This window comes from Pan paniscus, chromosome 12 (genome assembly GCF_029289425.2).
Source record: "Pan paniscus chromosome 12, NHGRI_mPanPan1-v2.0_pri, whole genome shotgun sequence".
Classification (NCBI taxonomy): Eukaryota; Metazoa; Chordata; class Mammalia; order Primates; family Hominidae; genus Pan; species Pan paniscus.
In genome coordinates, this window is record NC_073261.2 from 15,537,262 (window position 1) to 15,560,613 (window position 23,352).

General features: G+C 43.2%; 2 protein-coding genes across 5 annotated transcripts in view; both read right to left on the minus strand.

Moving 5' to 3' along the window:
- Positions 1 to 10,132, minus strand: part of CHCHD5 (coiled-coil-helix-coiled-coil-helix domain containing 5) — a 32,545-nt gene extending 22,413 nt beyond the window's left edge. The window contains exon 1 of one of the 3 annotated variants that reach the window (XM_024927639.4): positions 1,261 to 10,132. In XM_024927639.4, coding sequence (XP_024783407.2) covers positions 1,261 to 1,262 — 2 coding nt within the window. In that variant the 5' untranslated portion in view covers positions 1,263 to 10,132. The remainder of the gene's footprint in view (positions 1 to 1,260) is intronic. The other 2 variants (XM_063594692.1, XM_003804507.6) reach the window with 2 other exon arrangements.
- Positions 8,033 to 23,352, minus strand: part of POLR1B (RNA polymerase I subunit B) — a 43,119-nt gene continuing 27,799 nt past the window's right edge. For both annotated transcript variants that reach the window (XM_055107406.2, XM_055107407.1), the window contains exons 11-16: positions 21,992 to 22,125; positions 18,370 to 18,540; positions 17,605 to 17,761; positions 13,128 to 13,324; positions 12,081 to 12,334; positions 8,033 to 11,049 (exon numbers count right to left, since the gene is read on the minus strand). In XM_055107406.2, coding sequence (XP_054963381.1) covers positions 10,167 to 11,049; positions 12,081 to 12,334; positions 13,128 to 13,324; positions 17,605 to 17,761; positions 18,370 to 18,540; positions 21,992 to 22,125 — 1,796 coding nt within the window. In that variant the 3' untranslated portion in view covers positions 8,033 to 10,166. The remainder of the gene's footprint in view (positions 11,050 to 12,080; positions 12,335 to 13,127; positions 13,325 to 17,604; positions 17,762 to 18,369; positions 18,541 to 21,991; positions 22,126 to 23,352) is intronic.

Here is a 23,352-nt window from a genome sequence, read left to right on the forward strand (position 1 = left end):
TTTTTTATTTTTTAGAGACAGGGTCTCACTGTGGCCCAGGCTGGAGTGCAGTGGCACGATCATAGCTCACTGTAGCCACCAACTCCTGGATTCAAGTGATCTTCCTGCCTCAACCTCCTAAGTAGCTGGGACCACAGGCATGAGCCACCATGCCTAGCTAATTTTTTATGTTTTGTAGAGACAGGGTCTTGCTATGTTGCCCAGGCTGGTATTGAACCCCTGGGCTCAAGCGATCCCCCTGCTTAGACCTCCCAAAGTGCTAGGATTACAGGCATAAGCTATGGTGCTCGGCAAAGAAAGGGAGTTCTGGTCTGGGTCTGAAGTAGGACTAGGAGTTCAGGGCAGATGTGGGAATCTGAAGGATCCTGGGATGGTGCCAAAGAAGTGTAGATGTGAGGCCCAGCCCTGGGGCTTGTAAAGCAGGAGGGGAGCTTCTGGGGAGAGAGTGGAGGTTCTAAAACAAAGTCTGATTAATGTAAGGTAGGCCTTCAGGGTCCTAGAAGACAGGCCTTGAAATCCAGGCATCCCCCAGTAGGCCTGGGGATCATGCACAGAAGACTTGGGGCCTTAGAAGAAAGATCTAGAATTCCAGGGAGAGCTTGAGAGCCCTTAATGGGTTTGGGGGTTCTAAAAGTGAGGTTTAGAGCTCCAAGAGGTGGGGTCTCAGGTCCTGGGGAAGAGTGTCTTAGCCAAAGAGTCTTCAAGATGAAACCTAAGGCCCTGGTGCGGGACTCAAGCTCCCAGGGGCGTGAGGTCTGGAAGCCCTGGATGAGGCTGGTGCTCTGGGAATCCTGGGCAAGGTCAGAGTGGTCTAGGAACAAGTCTATGGACCCTATAGGTGAGGACTGGGATCCTAGGCAGATCTGGAAGGTTCAAAAGGTAAAGTTTGGTGATCAAGGGGGAGGAACCTGGAGCTCTGAGGATGGGTGTAGGAGTCATAGAGGTCCCTAAAGAAGTCTGCCATCTTAGGATTTCAGTGTGAAGGCCGGACCTGGGGTACTGGGGGCAGAGATTGGGTGAAGAGTGACTGGACCGAAGTCCTAAGCAGCGCGAGAGGGGGCGAGGCCTAAACGCTTGGAGGGCGGGGCTTGGGCATGCGTAGGGTTGGAGCTCGTGAGGGAAGGCGCTGAATCCTGAGGGTCAGATCTCCAAGAAGGAGGGAGGCTGGTCCTAATTCCAGAGGTCCTAGACTAGGTCTAGATCACTGGGTAAAAGAAGGGGAGCGGCAGCACGTATGGGGTAGGCGCTCTCACTACTCACATCTCGAGACCTTTGCCGGCGTAGGGCTGTCCGGGGGGAACGACCCGCCTTTTCCGGTATCGGTTGTCATGGCGGCGCCCAGCCCAGCCTGGTTTTTTCCGGTAGCCAATTGAACTAACAACCCCGTTCCCTTTAGGACTAATCTGTCACGGCGGCGCCCTACCTCTTCTTCCGGCCCGGCTCGTCATGGCGGCGCCCTGAGTAGCCACTTCCGCCCTCTTCTGGCTAAATTGCTTTATCCCTATTTCCGGCTTGCCATGGCAGCGCTCGGGGTTTAACGGAAGTAAGCAATGGAAAGTATGGTGGTGCCTCGGGTCCAAAGAGAATGCGCCGCTGAGTTGCGCGGCACCTGACGGGATTGAGCCTCAGACACAAGCGCTCCAAATCTCCGACTGTAGCTGGTGGGAAGCGCCTGCTGTTGCTGCAGCGTCTCAACATGTCGTTCCCATTTTCGTTGGGTGCTGTGGCGGTAGGCTGTTGGGCTCAGGGATAGGGGGCCTGATTCCTGACGCCGCGCTGCCACCATCGGCCTTGCGCAGACGCTGATAATCCCCCTGGCACCCTGGTTCATGCGAGCGCTTGGAACAGGAGGGAAGAGGGAGTCAAACCAAGAGCCGAACTAATTCGGCTTGTGCCTGCCATTTACCCAGCCTGGGACCCAGACGTTTCCCCATCCCTTAGCGTACGCCAGGACAGACATGGCGTTTAATCCTGACTCCATGAGACTATCAAGCTAGTTACTTCCTCTCTTTGTAATTAATTCCTCCTAATGTAGCAACATTTCCCCCTTCCTTCTCATCTGTCTTAAAAGTGTGAGGTTAGACCTGGGCGTGAGTTTCCCCACATAAGAGACTGGATATCCCCTGGTCAGAGAACTGAGCATCAGTCCTGCCGTTTAGTTTGCAGATCTTTCAAGACTCTAGTCAAAATGAGCAGAACATTTTGCAGTTAATCATAGAGTTGAAGATGAACGAGAAGATGAACGAGAGCTACTTGATTGTGAACTAGTAACGACCACTTGGAGTCGCAGTGTGTCTGTAAAATGATGACAGTGACATCATAGAGGACATAGTGCAAGTGAACAGTTTGATACTGAGCTTGGAGCCTCAGTAGTTCTGGATAAGTGAGAGCTGTACGGGAGGTTGTAACCATGAGCTACCCTGGTTGGCAGTTGACATCTGAGGACCAGCACTGGTCATCGCACAGAAAGAAAACTTTACACCTTGAGATCCCTCCATTCTTCTTAAACTTCCAAGTGTATGTTTGATGGGAGAAGAGGGGAAGGGATCAACATTTAAAGGCTCTGGAAGGAGTCAGATAACTGTTTTTGGCTTCAAATGTAGAATGAATCCCTAGATTTTCCTCTACTGAGAGAATGAAATCTTAACCCATTCCGTTCCCTTGTTGGTACTCAGAAACGGATACCCCAAAGATGCATTTTGACATGCTGAAAGGCCTTAGAAGCTGCCTCAGAAGATCTGTCTAACCTTGTCTTGTTGGTGTGTGGGAGTGGGAATGCCCACAGGTGCACAGGGAGGGAGTTTCTGAAATTTTCTTATCTGACCGAGAAAGCAAAAAAAAAAAAATCAATTGTCTTAAACCCGGTTTCTAGGGATCTCATTAAAGAACTAGGAAAAATTAACCACCTGTTAACAGAAAAACCAAACTGAAATGTTTTAAAGAGATTTATTTTGAGCCAATATGAGTGACCATGGCCTGGGGAACACAGGCTCAAGAGGTCCTGAGAAAGTGTGCCTGAGACAGTAGAATTACAGTTTGGTTTTGTACATTTTAGGTGGACAGGAGTTACAGACAAAGACATAAATCAGTACATGGAAGGTAAAGATTGTGTTCAGCTGGGTGCAGTGGCTCACGCCTGTAATCCCAGCACTTTGGGAGGTCGAGGTGGGCGAATCGCTTGAGGTCAGGAGTTCGAGACCAGCCTGGCTAACATGGTGAAACCCTGTCTCTACAAAAAATACAAAAAATTAGCCAGGGATGGTGGCAGGCACCTGTAGTCCTGGAGCTACTCAGGAGGTTGAGGCACGAGAATTGCTGCGGAGGTTGTAGTGAGCCGAGACCACACCACTGCACTCCAGCCTGGGTGACAGAGCATGACTCTGTCTCAAAAAAAAAAAAAAAAATTCTACGGTATTTATATAATACATTTTGTAGTACCACTTATAACCACTTGGGTGCGTGGGTTGCCCATTAAATCAAACAGTTTACAGTTGAGCCTTGAACATGGATTTAAACTGTACGGGTCCACTTATACTCAGATTTTCTTCTGCCGCTGTCACTCTGAGACAGCAAGACCAACCCCCTTCCTCTCCTCAGCCTACTCAATGTGAAGAGGACAAGGATGAAGGCCTTTATGATAATCCACTTCCACTTAATGAATAGTATATTTTATCTTCCTTACGATTTCCTTAATAACAGTTTCTTCTCTCTACTTTACTATTGCAAGAATACAGTATATAATGCATATAACCTACAAAATATGTGTTAATCTACTATTTATGTCATCAGTAAGACTTCAGATCGACAGTAGGCTATTAAGTTTTGGGGGAGTCAAAAGTTATATGTGGATTTTCTACTGCATTGTTTAAGGGTCAACTGTAGATTCAAGGACTACCTAGGATTGTAGAGTTGACTGATAGCACTGGGACTGATGATAACATCATAACCTGAAGAAGTGTCAACAATGGTGATGGACCCCCGGCAACCATGGAGTGGGGATGTCTAAAGATAGATGTCATCCACCAGGCAGGAGTTGGTGCTGCCAGTGTGTCATGTACTGCAGCCTCTTTTATTTATTTATTTTTATTTATTTATTTTTTGAGACAGCATCTCGCTTTGTCACCCAGGCTGGAATGCAGTGGCACAATCTCGGCTTACTGCAACCTCCACCTCCCGGGTTCAAGCGATTCTTCTGCCTCAGCCTCCCAAATAGCTGGGACTACAGGTGCGCACCACCACGCCAGGCTAATTTTTGTATTTTTAGTAGAGACGGGGTTCCATCATATTGGCCAGGCTGGTCTCGAAGTCCTGACCTCGTGATCCGCCCATGTCGGCCTCCCAAAGTGCCGAGATTACAGGTATGAGCCACAGCGCCTGGCCTGCAGTCCCTTTTACTACAACAAATATGGGAAAGAGTCACAGGTGTGGCATACGGTGGTGGCTTCTGCGTTAGAAACATAGGCCAAGTACAGTGGCTCATGCCTATAAATCTCAGCACTTTGGGAAACTGAGGTGGCCAGACTGCTTGAGCCCAGGAGTTTGAGATCAGCCTGGGCAACATGGCGAAATTCTGTCTCTACAAAAAGTACAAAAGTTACCCGGGTGTGGTGATGTCATAGGTAGTAGATTTATCCTTCAAACATCAACAACTAAAAAATCTGGACAAAATAGGAGACAACAGAGTTCAGACATTGGAAACCAGCATTGTAGCACAGTGGTCCCCAAGAGAAAGGAGACAAATGAAGTGACCCTAGTGGCCCGACTTATGTCTGGAGAGTTAGTTTCTAGGCTACATAGCCCAGGGGTGTCCCTGAGTTGGGACAAAGTTGAGAATTTGGAGAGGCCAAGGCAGCTAGTTTGTAAGGCAGGGTACCAGAGAGTAGCGCGGCCCAGGCCTGCAAAGGGTTTCCTGCACGTGTAGCGCACAGCATGCCTGTGAACACACTCCTGGAAACCAAGGAAACCACCAGGAAGGTGCAGGCAGAGCAGTCCCTGGAGCCATAGTGGAGACCATCACTGTGCACTGGCTAAACTACTCAAAGATACTGCCTCTCTAGTGAGGCAAAATTAGCCCTAATGGCTGCTCTGGTCTCACCTAAGTAAGCTCAGAAACACTGAAGCAAGCCCTCAGTTCGAAGGAAAATGGAAATCTGGTATATGAAATCAAGATCTCCAGATATAGTAAATATAACTCATGACAAAATAGCACAAAGGCCAAGAGACAGGAAAGTGTGTGCTGTTGCTAAGTTGTTCTACTACCTGTGAAGTGGTAGAATATTACATAAAAGTGTGACAAGTCTAAAGATGTACACTAGAAATTTTAAGAGAAACAACGAAAAATGAAAATGGAGGTAGGGTTAATAAGCCAACAAAGGAGATAAAAATGAAATAATACAAAATAAATTAGCCCCGCACAAGTATGGCCATCTGATTTAAACCCTGTCACTCCAGCTGGAGTGCAGTGGCGTGATCACGGCTCACTGCAGCCTCGACTCCCAGGCTTAGACGATACTCCCACCTCAGCCTCCTGGGGAGCTGGGACTACAGGTGCACACCACCATGCCTGGCTAATTTTTTTAGTAGAGATGGGGTCTGGCTGTGTTGCCCAGGCTGGTCTCAAACTCCTGGGCTCAAGCAATCATCCCACTTCAGCTTCTCAAAGTGTAGGGATTACAGGCGTGAGCCACTGCACCCGGCCTATGGCCATCTGATTTTTGACAGAAGTGCAAAAGTAATTCAATAGAGAAAGGATCGTTTTCAAGTAGCAGTCCTGGAGCAATTGGATATCTATTGGCAAAAAAAAAAAAAAAACCAAAAATCTTGATCTAAACCTTACACTTTGTACAAAAATGAACTCTTAAGTGGAAAATGGATCATAGATTTAAATATAAAGCATAAAACTATAAAACCTTTAGAAAATAACATATGAGAAAATCTTTGGGCTAGGTGAAGAGTTCTTAGACACAACACCAAAAACCTGTCAATTGGGCTTCATCAAAATTTAAATTTGTTTCTCTGCAAAATACCTGTGAAGAGGATGAAAAGACAAACTATGAACTGGGAGAAAATATTTGCAAAGCACTTGTATGACAAAGGCTTTATATCTGGAATATATAATGAAGTCTTGAAATTCAACAGTAAGAAGACAAACAATCCAATTAAAAAATGAACAGCAGACATTTCACTGAAGATATACAGATGGCAAATAAACACATGAAGAGATGTTCAACATTTTCAGCCATTAGAGAAATGCAAATTAAAGCCACAATGAGACATCACTATACATCTATCAGAATGGCTAAAATAAGAAATAGTGGGCTGGTCCAAGTGCAATGGTGTTTGCAACAAATTGATCACAACCACTTACAGATTTATTTGTTCTTTTTCCACTCCCACTGCTTCACTTGACTAGCCTTAAAAAAAAAGTGACATCACCAAATGCTGGTTGGTCAGAATGCCAAGAAATGAATCACTTATACATTGCTGGTAGGAATGTAAAATGGCACAGCCACTCTGAAAAGTTTGGCAGTTTATTAAATGAAATATGCAACTACCATATGACCTAGCAATCCCAGTCTTGAACACTTGTCCCAGGAAATGAAACTTATGTTTACACAATAACCTGTATAGTAGTCCTCCTTATCTGCAATTTTGCTTTCCTTTTTTTTTTTTTTTTTTTTTTTGAGACTCTAGTCTTGCTCTGTTGCCCAGGTTGCTGTGCAGTGGCGTGATCTTGGCTCACTGCAACCTCTGCCTCCTGGGTTCAAGTGATTCTCCTGTCTCAGCCTCCTGAGTAGCTGGGATTACAGGCGTGTGCCATCACACCCAGCTAATTTTTGTATTTTTAATAGAGACGGGGTTTCCCCATGATGGCCAGGCTGGTCTCAAACTCCTGACCTCAAGTGATCTGCACACCTCAGCCTGCCGAAGTCCTGGGATTACAGGTGTGCACCACCGCACCCAGCCAGTTTTGCTTTATGCAGTTTCAGTTACCCACAGTCTGAAAATATGTGAGAACAGTACATTTTGAGGCCACATTCATTTAATTACAGTATAATTGTTCTATTTATTGCTGTCAGTTTCTTACAGTGCTTAATTAAACATCAAAGGTATATATGTATAGAAAAAATATATAGAGGACATATAGTACATATAGCACATATGGATAGTGTATATACTATCCATGGTTTCAGACACTCACTGGGAGTCTTGGGATATAATCTTCAAGGATAAAGGGGGACTATTATACCTGATTGTTCAGATCAGCTTTATTGTTAATGCCCCCAAACTGGAAACAACCAAAATGTTCAAGGTGAATGGTTAAACTATAAATATATATGCTATGTACATAGTATATTCATACTATGGAGTACTGTGTAGCAATAAAAAGGAATTAACTATTGATACATGCAACTACCTGGATGTATCTCAAGGGAATGGAGTGAAAAGGCCATTCTCAAAGGTTATACTTCATGATCCCACTTACATAAGATTCTTGAAATAAGAAAACTATGAAGAACAGATTAGTGGTTTCCAGGGGTTAGAAATGGGGGACACAGGTAGAGATGGCTCTAAAAGGATAGTATGGCAGAGCTTTGTGATGACGGAACGGCTCTGTATCTTGCTTATGTTGCTGTTTTCATCCATCTACACAGGTGATAAAATGAAATAGAACTATATATCACATGCAACACAAATGAGTGCATGTAAAATGGGTGAAATTTGAATAAGCTCTGTGGACTGTTCCAATGTCAATTTCTTAGTGGTGAATCTACAGTTAAAAAGCTAAAAAAACATTTTTTTTGGAAATGTTTTTAGTGCTGCTAAAGATAGAAGTGGAGAGATGACAATAGACCTCAGCTCTGGGATCATTCAGTAGCCAGAACCTGGAATAGTGTGTGAAAGTGTGTGGTTGGGATTCTTAACAGCAGGGGGAAACGTCAGTCAGTAGAATCGACTTTTTCCTTATTATTCTCAACCAGCTTCCTGAAGCAAAGCCTATCTTTTCCATTAAATTGTTTTTTTCTTATGCCCCCCCCTTTTTTTTTTTTTTTTTTTTTGAGACAGGGTCTCATTCTGTCGCCCAGGCTGGAGTGTGGTGGCACAATCTTGGCTCACTGCCTGGACCTTCCAGGCTCAGGAGATTCTCCCACCTCAGCCTCCTGAGTAGCTGGAACTACAGGCATGTGCCACCACACCAGGCTAATTTTTTTTGTAGAGCTGGGGTTTCCCCATGTTGCCCAGATTGGACTTGAATTCCTGGGTTCAAGCAATCTGCTGAGCCAAAGTGTTGGGATTATGGGTGTGAGCCACCACACCCAGCCTTTTTTAATTTATAAAATAGAGACAGGGTCCTGCTCTGTCACCCAGGCTGGAGTGCAGTGGCACAATCTTGGCTCACTGCAGCCTCGACCTCTTGGGTTCAAGCAATCCTCCCACCTCAGCCTCCCAAGTAGCTGGGACTACAGGGGTGTGCCACTATACTTGGCTAATTTTTTTTGTCATTGTTGCTTTTTTTGTAGAGATGAAGTCTCAGGCCAGGCTGGTCTAGAACTCCCAGGCACAAGTGATTGCTCCTGCCTAGGCCTCCTAAAATGTTGGGATTAGTGGCGTGAGCCACTGCGCCCATCCTGCTAAGCCTATCTTGAAATGATAGATTTTTCTGTCTGTTCCTATCTGCCTTATAATTAGTGGCAGACCATCTGAACCAAACTCAGGAAACAATTACCTTAGGAAAGCTTTCATCATCAAAAAAGCATCTTATAATTGCAGAAGTATATACAAGATGATCTATTATCAACAGTTTATAATGGCCAAAGATAAGTCACCAGAATATTTGCAGAAAAAAGTTATAATGGCCAAAGAATGGAACAACTTAAATACACAGGGGATGGTAAATCCATACAATAAAATACTGTACACAAGAAAGAAAACATAAGTGGCACTCTACACACTGCTATGAAAGCAGATCAATATAAAAGCAGAAAAAAGCCAAGTATGGAAGTGTAGACTAAATATAAAATACTCACCGGAGGCCAGGCACAGTGGCTCACACCTGTAATCCTAGCACTTTCGGAGGCCGAGGTGGGTGGATCACTTGAGGTCAGGGTCTTTAAGACAGGGTCTTCCTATATTACCCAGGCTGTCCTTGAACTCCTGCACTCAAATGATCCTCCCCCACCTCAGCCTCTCAAATAGCAGGGACTATAGATGCACAGCACCATGCCTGGCTTCCAAAATGGATGAATCTTATTTCACTATGCTAAGTGAAATAAGCCAGTCACAGGACAAATATTGCATGATCCCACTATATGAGATATCTGTAATAGTCAAACTCATAGAAACAGGGTAGAAGGGTGGTTGCTAGGGGCCAGGGAAATGGAGAGTTGTTCAACAGGTATAAAGCTTCAGTTATGCAAGACAAGTGAGGTCTAAAGATCTGTTGTACAACATGGTGCCTGTTATTAACAATACTATATCGTGCACTTAAAGATTTGTTAAGAGGGTAGGTCTTGAGTTAAGTGTTCTTACCACAGAAGACAAAACAAAAACTCAACAGCAACCAAAAAGCAAAAAACAAAGGGGCAGGAGGAAACTTGTGGAGATGACAGATATGTTTATTACCCTGATTGTGGTGATGGTATCAAAGGTGTGTGCATATAGTCAGACCCATCAAATTGTATTCATTAAATATGTAACAACTGTACTTCTATAAAGCTGGTAAAAAACACTGTACCTGTTTGTTTTTACTTCAATGTGGCTATAAGAAAATATAAAATTACATTACAGCTTGCATTCTATCTGTATAGTACTGTCCTGCTCAAGATGGATTAACAGGTGTGTGACACTCACTGCCTGCTGAGAGCAGGGTGTAGGGAACCTGGGGTTGGAAAGGAGACTTGTCACCATATGCTCTTCCATTTATCAATATTTCATATTTTGAGAAGACATGAACTTTTTGAACAAAGATAACAGAAAATCATTGTCTATAGTTAATCTACCAGAGAGATTCAGAAACCTTGCATACTTGGTTTTCAGGTCTTGGTTGAGAGTTCTAACACCCTTGAAAAATCTCAAGAGTAACCTGGTAATGATATCTTCATTGAATTAAAATTACATTTTGCTTTAATCTGATAGTCCTCTTAATCCAAAAGGTCAACATCAAGTTAAACAACATCCAGTTTCACTTTGATGTTCATAGCTGCCAGTTCAGCTACAAAATACCGAAAAACATAAGGCACAGAAACAGTATCGATAGTGTCACTGCGATTACACAGAGTACAGTTGTATTTTCTGTTGCGCATGGCAGACCAAGAAGGGGGTGGCTTCTCCAACAGTGGAGAGAGTAAACTGCCACACTTCACACACACATGGGCTACCGACCGATCTGAGCAGTTGAAGAGGCGGTCATGAAGGAGAAAAGATGTACCATGAGCTAAAAGCGCATCCCGTTCCATCTCCCCAAAACGGATTCCACCCTGGACATTTCTTCCCCCAATAGGCTGGTTGGTGACTCTGTCTCGGGCTCCAGTTGTCCTTACCTGAAATTTGTCTGAGACCATATGGCGTAAGCGCTGATAATAAACCACTCCTATGAAGATGTCTGCTTCCAGTTCTAGCCCACTGATGCCACTATATAACCTCTCGGTGCCATAGAAATTGTAGCCAGCAGCCTTTAACATCTCACCAAAGTATTCTAAGGCCGAGTTCTCCTCTGAGAAGATGAAGGGTGTAGCATCATGGCAGAGACCATGCAAAGCTGCAGACTTCCCGGCCATACTCTCAATTAACATCCCAATGGTCATGCGGGATGGAAAACCATGGGGATTGAACAGAATGTCTGGGACCATCCCACTCTCAGTAAAAGGCATGTCCTCAGCCGGCCACAATCTGCTTAAAATGCCCTTCTGCCCATGGCGACTGGCAAATTTATCTCCGATAGTTGGGTTCCGAGGCACTCTCATAGTGATGCAAACACACTTGAATTTTCCACTCCCAGTGTCATTACTGCACACTTTGATGTTATCCACAACACAATTTTCTTTACTCCTAGGAAAAAGTAAACCGTATAAGGTCAACCTATTTGTTTTAACTTATGGAGATAAGTTTCATTGATATAATTAGTGCTTCATAAAGGATATTTGTAAAACTTTTTTTTTTTTTTTTTTTTTTAATGATACGGGGTCTCACTGTGTTGCCCAGGCTGGAGTGCGGTGGTGCAATTACAGCTCACTGCAGCCTTGACTTTCCGGGTTCAAGCAATCCTCCCACCTCAGCCTCCTGAGTAGCTGGGACTACAGGTATATGCCACTAGGCCTGGCTAGTCTTTAAATTTTTTTTGTAGAGATAGGGTCCCACTACATTGCCCAGACTGATCATTAACTCCTGTGCTTAAGGAATCCTCCTGTTTTGGTCTCCCAAAGTGTTGGGATTGCAGGTGTGAACTACTGTGCCTGGCCTGCAAAACTCATTCTTACCTTTATTCTCCAATACAAACAGAGATGGTATGAATAGAGCTATTGGTGATATTCACTACAGAATTATGTTCATCTGAAAGAAAACTAGCAACAAAAGCAACTGAAAAATTATTATGAAAGCCTATTGAAATAAATTATATTGTAAAATAAGCTAAAATAAGACATTTCTAATAAGAGGTATGAGCTCAACATTTTGGCTAGGAAACATTGCTAACATTGTATATGAGAAAGATGACAAAGTTTGGATAATACAGTTTTTAAAAAAAGCACAAATAGGCCAGGGACGGTGGCTCACGCCTGTAATCCTAGCACTTTGGGAGGCTGAAGCAGGTGGATCACTTGAGCCCAGGAGTTCGAGACGTGCCTGGGCAACATGGTGAAACCGTCTCTACTAAAAATACAAAAAATTAGCTGGGCATGGTGGTCCGTGCCTGGAGTCCCAGCTACTCGAAGGCTGAGGCGAGAGGACTGCTTGAGCCCGGGAGGTGGTGGTTGTAGTGAGCTGAGATCACTCCACTGCACTCCAGCCTGGCTGACACACTGAGACCCTGTCTCAAAACAAAAACAAAAACAAAATAAAACAGCTTGGATACCCAAACTTACTTATAGTACATCACAAAACTTTCCCCGGTGTTGAGGTTTAGGTAGCTGTAATACGGATCTCCGTACTGCAGTTTTGCTCCTATAAACGGCAATCCATCGTCATCTAACTTCTGCAAAACGCGTGGGTCACCAGGTTTGATTCCAAACACCAGGCTACTATCTCCTTGTTTAATTTTTTCAGAGAGGTCTATGAACTCAGACTTGTAGACACTTCCATGGGCAAAGCCTCGTTCCCAAGAGGCCTTATTCACAATCTGTGAAGTAAAAGAATCGTTAAAACACTGAGGCCAATTGAGGATTTTCAAAATAAAACTAGGTGGGACTATGATACTTGGTTTAGGATAACTGGCATCACATTTTAACTTTCCTCACATTTTCCAAATCACTGATACTAACTACAAAAACCCAGACATGGCTGGGCACGGTGGCTCACGCCTGTAATTCCAGCACTTTGGGAGGCCAAGGCAGGTGGATCACTTGAGGTCAGGAGTTCGAGACCAGCCTGGCCAACATGGTGAAACCCCATCTCTACTAAAAATACGAAAATTAGCCAGGCATGGTGATGGGTGCCTGTAGTCCCAGCTATTCGAGAGGCTGAGGCAGAATTGCTTGAACCCAGAAGGTGGAGGTTGCAGTGAGCAAAGATCGTGCCACTGCACTCCAGCCTGGGCAACAGAGCGAGACTCCGTCTCAGAAATAAAAAACAAAAAACAAACAAAAAACAAGAAAAACAAAAACCCAGGCACACAGAAATAGCTTAAAATCTAATCATACTTAAATATAAAAGGTAGATAGATCCAAAACCAAACTTCAAAATTTACTCATAATATGCATTCAAATATGCAAGACATACGTGTATCTGAATATTTAGTGGATATTCCTCAAGGCTTGCCCACTTTCAACTTAGACTAAGAACTAATCATTTAATAGAACATCACGTGCCAAATACTAGGTACTTGGGTACACAAAAATATTCCTTCAGTGATTTCACAGTAAACAAACAAGTTTACTTGTTTACTGGGAACAACATTTCCCAGTAAAACTTACCATGGCATCTTCCATATCATAGCCAGTGTAAGAAATCACAGCAACGATGGCATTGGTCCCAATTGGATAGTTATCCATGTCATAATAATCATACATGGAGGGTCTCACCAAGGGACTCTGAGGAGTCTGAAGACGATACAGTTTGTTATCCGATCGGTCTTGATAAGTGAGAAGTGGAAAGCCCATAGTTTGCTTACCTACATGGAGAAAAAACATCTTAGCATTTTCTGCTGGTTTCATCTTGATTATAGGTGTGATACGCAACACTGGAAACAACTAAATATTCATCAGAGGAAAATGAATAAATAAATAGTCATGGTAGTTATGCTTACTTTAGACTAATACATAAGCTGTGAAAATGAAGTAAACCTAAATGTATCAACGTGACCAGACCAGGAAAACCATGCTGAGTGGGAGAAAGTGCAGACTGACATTTAATATGATACGATTTATGTGTATTTGCAACACACCCCAAACAATTCTATACTTAGTTTATGGATACATGTATGATGTAATAAAAGCTTTAGAAGGGGACAGAAAGGAAGTACACAAATTACAGGCTATCACTACTCGGGGGAGAAAAGGGGATAGGAATTATTACGTAATTAGATTACTTTCTTACAGCGGAATATGTATTTAATTCTAAGTAGTGGAGCATGGGGTGAGATTCCTCTGTGTACTACCTCACAGTACAGAGAATCCTTTCACGACAAAATGATTTTAAAATATAAATACATACAAGTGAAATTTTTAAAAAAATTATAGACCTAGAGCTTCCAGTAATAAAGGGCCACTCTTACAAGACCTCCTCGACACGTAAGTACGAGACGCAGACCCCCAACTACACATAGAGCACTGGAGAGTAACCAGACCCCCAACTACACATACAGCACTGGAGAGTAACCAGACCCCCAACTACACATACAGAACTGGAGAGTAACCAGACCCCCAACTACACATACAGCACTGGAGAGTAACCAGACCCCCAACTACACATACAGCACTGGGGAGTAACCAGACCCCCAACTACACATACAGCACTGGAGAGTAACCAGACCCCCAACTACACATACAGCACTGGAGAATAACCAGACCCCCAACTACACATAGAGCACTGGGGAGTAACCAGACCCCCAACTACACATACAGCACTGGAGAGTAACCAGACCCCCAACTACACATACAGCACTGGGGAGTAACCAGACCCCCAACTACACATACAGCACTGGGGAGTAACCAGACCCCCAACTACACATACAGCACTGGACAGTAACCAGACCCCCAACTACACATACAGCACTGGACAGTAACCAGACCCCCAACTACACATACAGCACTGGGGAGTAACCAGACCCCCGACTACACATACAGCACTGGGGAGTAACCAGACCCCCAACTACACATACAGCACTGGAGAGTAACCAGACCCCCAACTACACATACAGCACTGGAGAGTAACCAGACCCCCAACTACACATACAGCACTGGAGAGTAACCAAAAGCTGCCAGAAGCTGAGAAGAATTTTTACTTGGACAAAAGGAACACACTGGGTGAATTTCCAGGTTTTTAAGTATTTATGTATTTATTTTTGCCTTATGGCCCAGTGTGGCAGCTACAACTTAGATAGAAACCCACAGTCTTACTGGCTTGAAGAACCAAGAAATAGAGTTCTGAGCATGACAACAATTGGGAAGGGGGAACCTTTCAGAAATGAGAGAACCACAAAGGGAGACCCTTCAATTCAGCATATAAATTGGGTCCAAATCTTTGGTGGACTCCTGAACTATGCATGCATGGGACAGATCACAGCAGCCCACCTAAAGCTGAAGAATGTACTTCAACTGCCACGTTCACCAAGTTAAGTACCAGTGAAAACTAAAAACCAATCCTCTTCCCCTGGAGAATTTTTGGTGACATGCACTGAGCCAGGTGATGGACTGTGTATTAAGAAGGAAAGACATAAAATGAAAAAAATTAAAATGTAATTGAAGGCCAAACACCACACTAAAAACAAAACCAATCCTCTTCAGAGGACCCTAACAGCATCCAGGGTTTAAAACATACTCCTCGCAATGTTCATAATACAATCCAATATTACTGGGCATACAAAGAAATGGTGAAACTTGACTTATACTCAAAGAGACTGATACTAAGATGACCCAGACATTGGAATCTGCAGATAATGATTTTACAACACCCATCATATAAAACTATGCTCAAAATATAAAGGAAAACATGCCCACAATGAATGAAGATAAGAAATCTTAGAGAAGAAAGAAACTATAAAAAAAGAAACAAGTCAGGCCAGGCGCAATGGCTCATGCCTGTAATCCCAGCACTTTGGGAGGCTGAGGCAGGCAGATCATTTGAGGTCAGGAGTTTGAGACCAGCCTGGCCAACATGATAAAACCCTGCCTCTACTAAAAATACAAAAAATTAGCTGGGCATGGTGGCACATGCCTGTAATCTCAGCTACTCAGGAGGTAGAGGCAGGAAAATTGCTTGAACTGGGGAGGCAGAGGTTGCAGTGAGCCAAGATCGTGCCACTGCACTCCAGCCTGGGTGACAGAGCGATACCCTGTCTCAAAAAAAAAAAAGAAAAAAAAAAGAAACAAGTAGAAGTGCTGGACTTGAAAAATACAGTCATGCACTGCATAACAATGTTTTAGTCAATGCAGGATGGCATATATACTATGGTGATCCCATATTTTTACTGTACCTTTTCTATGTTTAGCTACACAAATCCTTGCCATTGTCTTACAACTGTAGACAGTACACAGTACAGTTACATGCCACCCAGGTTTGTAGCCTAGGAGCAACAGGCTATACCATATACTAGGTGTGTAGTAGTCTCTGCCATCTAGGTTTGTGTAAGTTCACTCTATGATGTTCACACTACCACAAAATCACATACAACTCACTTCTTCGAAGGTATCCCTGTCGTTAAGGGCACATGACTGTAAGCAAAAATTCAGTAGAAGACAGAATAAAAAGTGACTGTGATAATAGGTCAATAAAAATAATCCAATCTGGGCCAGGTGCAGTGGCTCACACCTGTAACCCCAGCATTTTGGGAGGCTGAGGCAGGCAGATCACTTCAGGTCAGGAGTTTGAGACCAGCCAGGCCAACATGGTGAAACCGTATCTCTACTAAAACACAAAAATTAGCTGGGCATGGTGGTGTGTGCCTGTAATCCCAGCTCCTTGGGAGGCTGAGGCAGGAGAATTTATTGAACACGGGAGGCAGAGGTTGCAGTGAGCCGAGATTGTACCACTGCACTCCAGTCTGGGCAACAAAGTGAGACTCCATCTCGGAAAAAAAAAAAAAGATCCAATCTGAAGAAAATAAAGAAAAAAGAGAACAGAAACTCAATGTCTTATGGAACAATATCAAAAGGTTTAAATATATGAATAACTGATAGAAGGGGAGGAAAGAGAGAAAAGGAGAGCAATGTTTTTAAAAATAATGACAGAAGAGTTTAGCAATTTAATTAAACTGAAAAAAAAAAAAATTTGAGGCCGGGCGCAGTGGCTCACGCCTGTAATACAGCACTTTGGGAGGCCAAAGTGGGCAGGTCACCTGAGGTCAGGAGTTCGAGACCAGCCTTGCCAACATGGTGAAACCCGGTCTCTACTAAAAATACAAAAATTAGCTGGGTGTGGTGGTGAGTCCCTGTAGACCCAGCTACTTGGAAGGCTGAAGCAGGAGAATCACTTGAACCCAGTAGACAGAGGTTGCAGTAAGCCGAGATCACACCACTGCACTCCAGCCTAGGCGACAGAGCGAGACTCTGTCTCAAAAAAAAAAAAAAAAAGAAACACACTATATTCAGAAGATTGCTGCCTTCTAACTAGAAATGACAGAGACTAAGAAGAGACAGTGTAACAACAACTTTTAAGTGCTGGAAGAAAAATAACTGTCAACTCAGAATTGTATATCCAGTGAAAGATTCCTTCAAGTGAAGCAAAATAAAGACATTTTCAGATAAATGAAAACAAAGAGAATTTGTGGCCAGCAACCTGCACTATAAAAAAATGCTAAAGGAAGATTATCAGGCTGAAGGAAAAGTGTATGCAATGAAAACTTGAATCTTGCAGCAGGAATGAAGAGGACTGGAAGTGATAAATATGCGGGTGACTATAATTGCTTGTATTCTTCAAAAAATCAAATAATAAGACCTCAGGCACACCCAAATCTATGGACATTCTATACCTTTTTCTTCAAAAATGTCAATGTCAAAGACAAAGAATGGTTAAAGATCTGTCATATATTACAGGAAACTAAATAGACATGCCAACTAAATACAATGAGTGATCCTGGGCTGGTTGCTTGTGGCACAGAAAAAAAAAAATACTTGCCATAAACTGTATTTTTGGAACAAATGGTCAGCATATGTAAATAAGGACAATAAAAGAGTATGCTAGTATCAAGTTTACTTTCCTGATTGTGACTATAACATCATCCCTCTTCCTTACCCATCTGGCATTGGTACATGTTCCGTGGACTCTGGTTGTGATCAGAGAAAGGGATGAAGTTGGCAATCACACTCAGCAGGCTGTGTGGAAAGAGTTCCTGGTGTGTGGTAACTCCAGCAAAAACCTCATCCTCAAAGATAGCGACATTCATGAAGATCTGGAAGAGCAGATGTCCAAGGCACAAAATAACTGCAACTGCTTACACATTTACTCTTACCATTTCTCAGAGTTCAGTACTCAAAGACTCAAGAGAAAACCATCCCCACCCAGCATCATGAGTGCTGAAGGGATCAACTGGGAAGCACAGGGAAGCGACCAGTTAGAAATACCACTTGCTTTACATATCTTACTCTAAATCTACCCCAGACCAATTGTGAAGGGGAATAGGAAGAAAAATTTTTAAGTAGCACAAAGCCTATAATTTTGCAACTGTAAATATGTACGCAAAGACTGAGTGTGAATCTAATGGAATGTTTTCACTTCACGGCTGAGGCAGAGCCAGGTACAAAGGAGTTCTGGGAGCTAGATAAGATGGGAGGCAGGTAATGTGACCACCAGCCCTCTCTCAGGTTCTGTGGAGTGAGATCAGACATGGAAATTGCTCTGTGCTGATCACAGAGGAGGTGGAAAGTCTGACTTTCTTTCAAATGTCCAACTGTTGTTGTAACACTAACAACCCTTTTAAAAAAGGAAGAGTTAAGTCTCTGAAAGTTGTATACTATACAAACAAGCACATACACTCATCCATCACACATATGTATTTACCTGTTCCATAGTTCCAATTAGCTCTTCTTTGCCCAATTCTAAGTTCTGCACAGGCCGTACCAGTCTACAAGGAGTGGTAAAAAGGAACAATCCTGGGTACAGACTTGGTTTTCCTGTCATGGGTATAAGGACCACTTCCATCCAGGGAGGAATTCTTTTCTCTCTCAACACCTGTTTTTAACAAAAACAGAGTTTAACAAACCTGTCCCACGGCCATGGCTGTCGCTGCCAGTCTTATGCCCCATGGAATACCACTCATCCACACTCAGCCATGGTAAAAGCCCTACTTCCTTGGGTGCTCACCCCAGCTAGTAGGCAAATCACTAACTACTGAGGCTAAGGATAAAGCACACCATGAATGCACGTGTCAATACACTAAAGGAAATTCTGTCCTCTGTGATCTAAAATACAGTAGATTACTGGTTTTATTTGTAAATTTAATAAACCAAAAACTCATAGGTGGGCCGGGGGTGGCTTATACCTGTAATCCCAGCACTTTAGGAGGCCAAAGTGGGTGGATCACTTGAGCCCAGAAGTTCAAGACCAGCCTGGGCAACATGATGAAACCCCGTCTCTACAAAAATTAAAAAATTACCTGAGTGTGGTGGTACATGCCTGTAGTCCCAGCTAATTGGGAGGCTGAGGTGGGAGGATCACTTGAGCCCAGGAGGTTGAGGCTGCAGTGAGCCATGATCATGCCACTGCACTCCAGCCTGGGTGACAGAGTGACCCTGTCTGAAAAACAAAACAAAAAAACTCCAACAAACTCCTGGGTGAAAGGAGAAATAAAAACTTAAATTACAGAAACCTGAAAACAACAACAACAACAACAACAAAAAACCCATGTGTCAGAACTCATGGGGATTCACAGCTAAATGCATTATCATTAAAAATGAGAGAATGTTTGGTAGAGGGGGACACGGGGAGATGTTGGTCAAAGAGTATAAAGCTTCAGTTATGCAACAAAATTAAGTTTCTGGAGATCTCATGTACAGCATGTGACTACAGTTAAGAATACTATATTGCATGCTTGAAATTTACTAAGAGAGCAGATCTTAAGTGTCCTCATCCTCCGATGCTCCACAATGCTAACCAAAAAAAGAGAATGAAAATAAATTCTCTATAAAAAAGATAAAATCTGAGACTAATGAGGCAGGTAGCTCATTTGAGGTCAGGAGTTCGAGACCAGCCGGGGCAACATGGAGAAACCCCATTTCTACTAAAAATACAAAAATTACCCAGGCATGGTGGTGTGCACCTGTAATCCCAGCTACTTGGGAGACCGAGGCAGGAGAATTGCTTGAACATGGGAGGCGGAGGCTGCAGTGAGCCAAGATCACACCACTGCACTGCAGCCTGAGACTCTGCCTCAAAAAAAAAAAAAGAGGAATGATTGTTTAATGGTTACAGAGTTTCAATTTGTGATGATGAGAAAGTTCTGAAGATGGTGATGACTCCACAACATGAATATACTTAAAACCCTCAACTGTACACTAGATCAAATCTCATACACTTTCTGAGCATTGAAATAAGTAGTAACAGAATATTCACAAAATTAAACAAGCATCTATAAATCTACGCTAACATAAATAAATGAACAACTAATAGAAAAGAAAGCCCTCCCTTACAGAATAGCAACTAATAAACATAGAAAAAATGCTGGTGGGGGAAAACACCATGTGGTAACCATCACAGTAATATTAACTCAGCAAAGAACCACCAATGGAATAGTAATTCAGCTAATAATCCATCAACTAGTGGGTGAAAATATGAAGAAAGAGGGCTCCACATAGCTTTCAACTATCTCTCCACAAGTTACTTATTACAGAGAAAAACAGAAACTGTACAGTGAATTAACCTAAAGAACACAACTTTGAAGGGATCAGTTAACATGAGTCGTAACAGGACAAACCAACGTCATGTGCTTCTTGAAATATCTTGAATCTCATCATGAGGAAGCAAAACATAAACCTAAATTACAGGAGAGCTGTGATTCCCAGCACTTCGGGAGGCCAAGGCGGGTGGATCAGTTAAGGTCAGGAGACCAGCCTGACCCAAATGGTGAAACCCCACCTCTACTAAAAATAAAAAAAATTAGCCGGGCGTGGTGGTACACACCCGTAGTCTCAGCTACTCAGGAGGCTGAGGCACAAGACTCTGACTCAAAAAAATAAAAATAAAAGACTGGTGGTTGGCAGCATCTAGGTGGCTTCAGGATGGGGCTGGTCACCAGAAAGACCAAGCCAGGATTAGACGATTGGGACTTTCAGCCCCACCCTCAACCTCCAGGAAGGGGATAGGGGGCTGGAGGTTAAGCTAATCCCCAATGGCCAATGATTCCATCAGTCATCCTATGTAATAAAGCCTCCATAACAACCCAAAGGACTGGGTCAGGGTAGCCGGGCACAGTGGTACAGTCCTGTGGTCAGGCTGCTTGGCAAACTGAGGTGGGAGGATCACTTAAGCCTGGGACACTAAGGCTGCAGTGAGCTGTGATTGTGCCACTGCACTCCAGCCTGGGCAACAGAGTGAGACCCGTCTCTTTAAAAAAAAAAGAAAAGAGAAAAAGAGAGCATTATTGAGACAGCTGGTGGACTCTGAGTATCAACTATGGATCCCACCCACATGACCTTCTCTGATTTTCATAAATGTACTGTGGTTATTGAAGAGAAAATCCTTGTTCTTAGAAAAAGTACACTAAAATCTTTATGGAAAATGAGACAATGTCTCAATACTGCTCTCAAATGGTTCAAAAGAAAAAAATTATAAAGAGTATACAGAAGATAAAGGATGTAGGGCAAAGCATAGCAACTGGTGGATTTGGGTAATGTGTATACAGGGGGGGTCCCATGTACTGATTAAACATCTTTGCTCTAAGTGTAAAATTATATCAAATGAGCCACAATTCCACTTATAGGAATATAAGAATTAAAGAATTAAAAGCACAAGGACTTAAATAGATATTTGTACACTCATGTTCATAGCAGCATTATTTGCAATGACCGAAAGGTAGAAACAACCCAAGTGTCCGATACAGCACTTAAACGAAAACTAAAATTTAGTTTAAACATTTTTTAAAAATAAAAACACAGAACAGAATATAAACCACAAACTCAGCCTGTTGCCAAAGGATAATTCTTTCAATGGCCATTATCAAAGCAACAAATACTCTTCACTAGGAGGAAATCCCAAAGGTAAGTTATTCAAAGAATGTCATTCTACTTTTTAAAAATATATTTTCAAAACCTAGGAGGCAATGGGGTATAACTTCTACCTTGCATATTTTGAATATTACTGAAATATCTGTATTTTGAGATCCCTTCTATGCCACTAGTATTAAGAAGGGGGAAAAAAGTTAAAATTAGTTAGATAAGCAGACTGAGGCGCCTCAATGAAACTGCCAAAGAATGTATAGGGGTCAAATATCTGTCACTGACCCCAACCAATGAGGCCAGTATAAGGCAAGCCTCTGTCACCAGAGGGAATGCACAGGCATTCTGGACATTGTGACCCCCTGACCACTTGATCACTCTAGACCGCCCAGGGGTTAACCCCAAAACTAGAAAGGAACTGAAAAACCTAAGGTCAAGGGATAGGACAATTCACAAAGCCTCAAGCCCACCTTAAAATGACGAAGAGAATCTGCGATGCCTGGAGCAAGATCCTTATCCACCCAGCCAACCATGACACCGTCCAGCAGGACAGGGTAGCACTCACTGTATGATCGGTGGGGAGCTCCATCAATGGGAGTGACCCCTGGTAAAGGGAACAAACAGCACAATCACATCAGAATGCTTCATCCAACATTCCAGATTCCCTCCAGATGGGGTCAACAGCTGCTGTATCAGTTCAGATATCAAATTATCCTTGTCTCTAAAACAGGTACAGGCATTATTTCTTTTAACTGCACTTCAGATATTTCAAGCAGGCTTATCAATGCCATTTTTCCAACGACAAGTGTTCCCTTTGTGTCTCTGTGCTGGCATTTTGGTAATTCTTGCAATATTTCAAATATTATTATTATTATATCTGTTACGGTGATCTGTGATTAGTGATCTCTGATGTTACTACCGGGCTTGTAGATGTGGTAGAAATAGCAAGACAACTAGAATTAGAAGTAGAGCCTGAAGCTATGAGTGAATTGCTGCAATCCCATAATCAGACTGAATGGATGAGGAATTGCTTCTTAGAGGATGAGCAAAAAAAATGGCTTTGTTTTGTTTTTGAGACAGGGTCTTGCTCTGTCGCTCAGGCTGCAGTGCAGTGGCATGATCATGGCTCACTGCAACCTCAACCTCCCAGATTCAAGCAGTCCTCCCACCTCAGCCTCCCGAGTAGCTGACAGGTGTGTGCCATCATGCTTGGCTAATTTTTAAATTTTTTTTTTTGTAGAGACAGGGTCTCCCTGTGTTGCCTAGGCTGGTCTCGAACTCCTGGGCTCAAGCAATCCTCTCACCTTGGCCTCCCAAAGTGCTGGAATTACAGGCCTAAGCCACTGTGCCCAGCAGAAATGGTTTCTTGAGATGGGATCTCAAGAAATGAGAAGATGCTGTAAACATTGTTGAAATGACAATAAAGGATTTAGACTATTTCATAAATTTAGTTGATAAAACAGCGGCAGGGTTTGAGGGGACTGACTGCAACTTGGAAATAATCTCCTCTGTGGGTAAAATGCTATCAAACAGCATCACATGCTACAGAGAAATCTTTTGTGAAAGGAAGATTCAGTTGGTGTCGCAAACTTGTTTTATTTTAAGAAACTGTCACAGGCCAGGCGTGGTGGCTCACACCTGTAATCCCAGCACTTTGGGAGGCAGAGGCAGGCAGATCACGAGGTCAGGAGATCGAGACCATCCTGGCTAACACGGTGAAACCCCGTCTCTATAAAAAATACAAAAAAATTAGCCGGGCGTGGTGGCGGGCGCCTGTAGTCCCAGCTACTCGGGAGGCTGAGGCAGGAGAATGGCGTGAACCCGGGAGGCA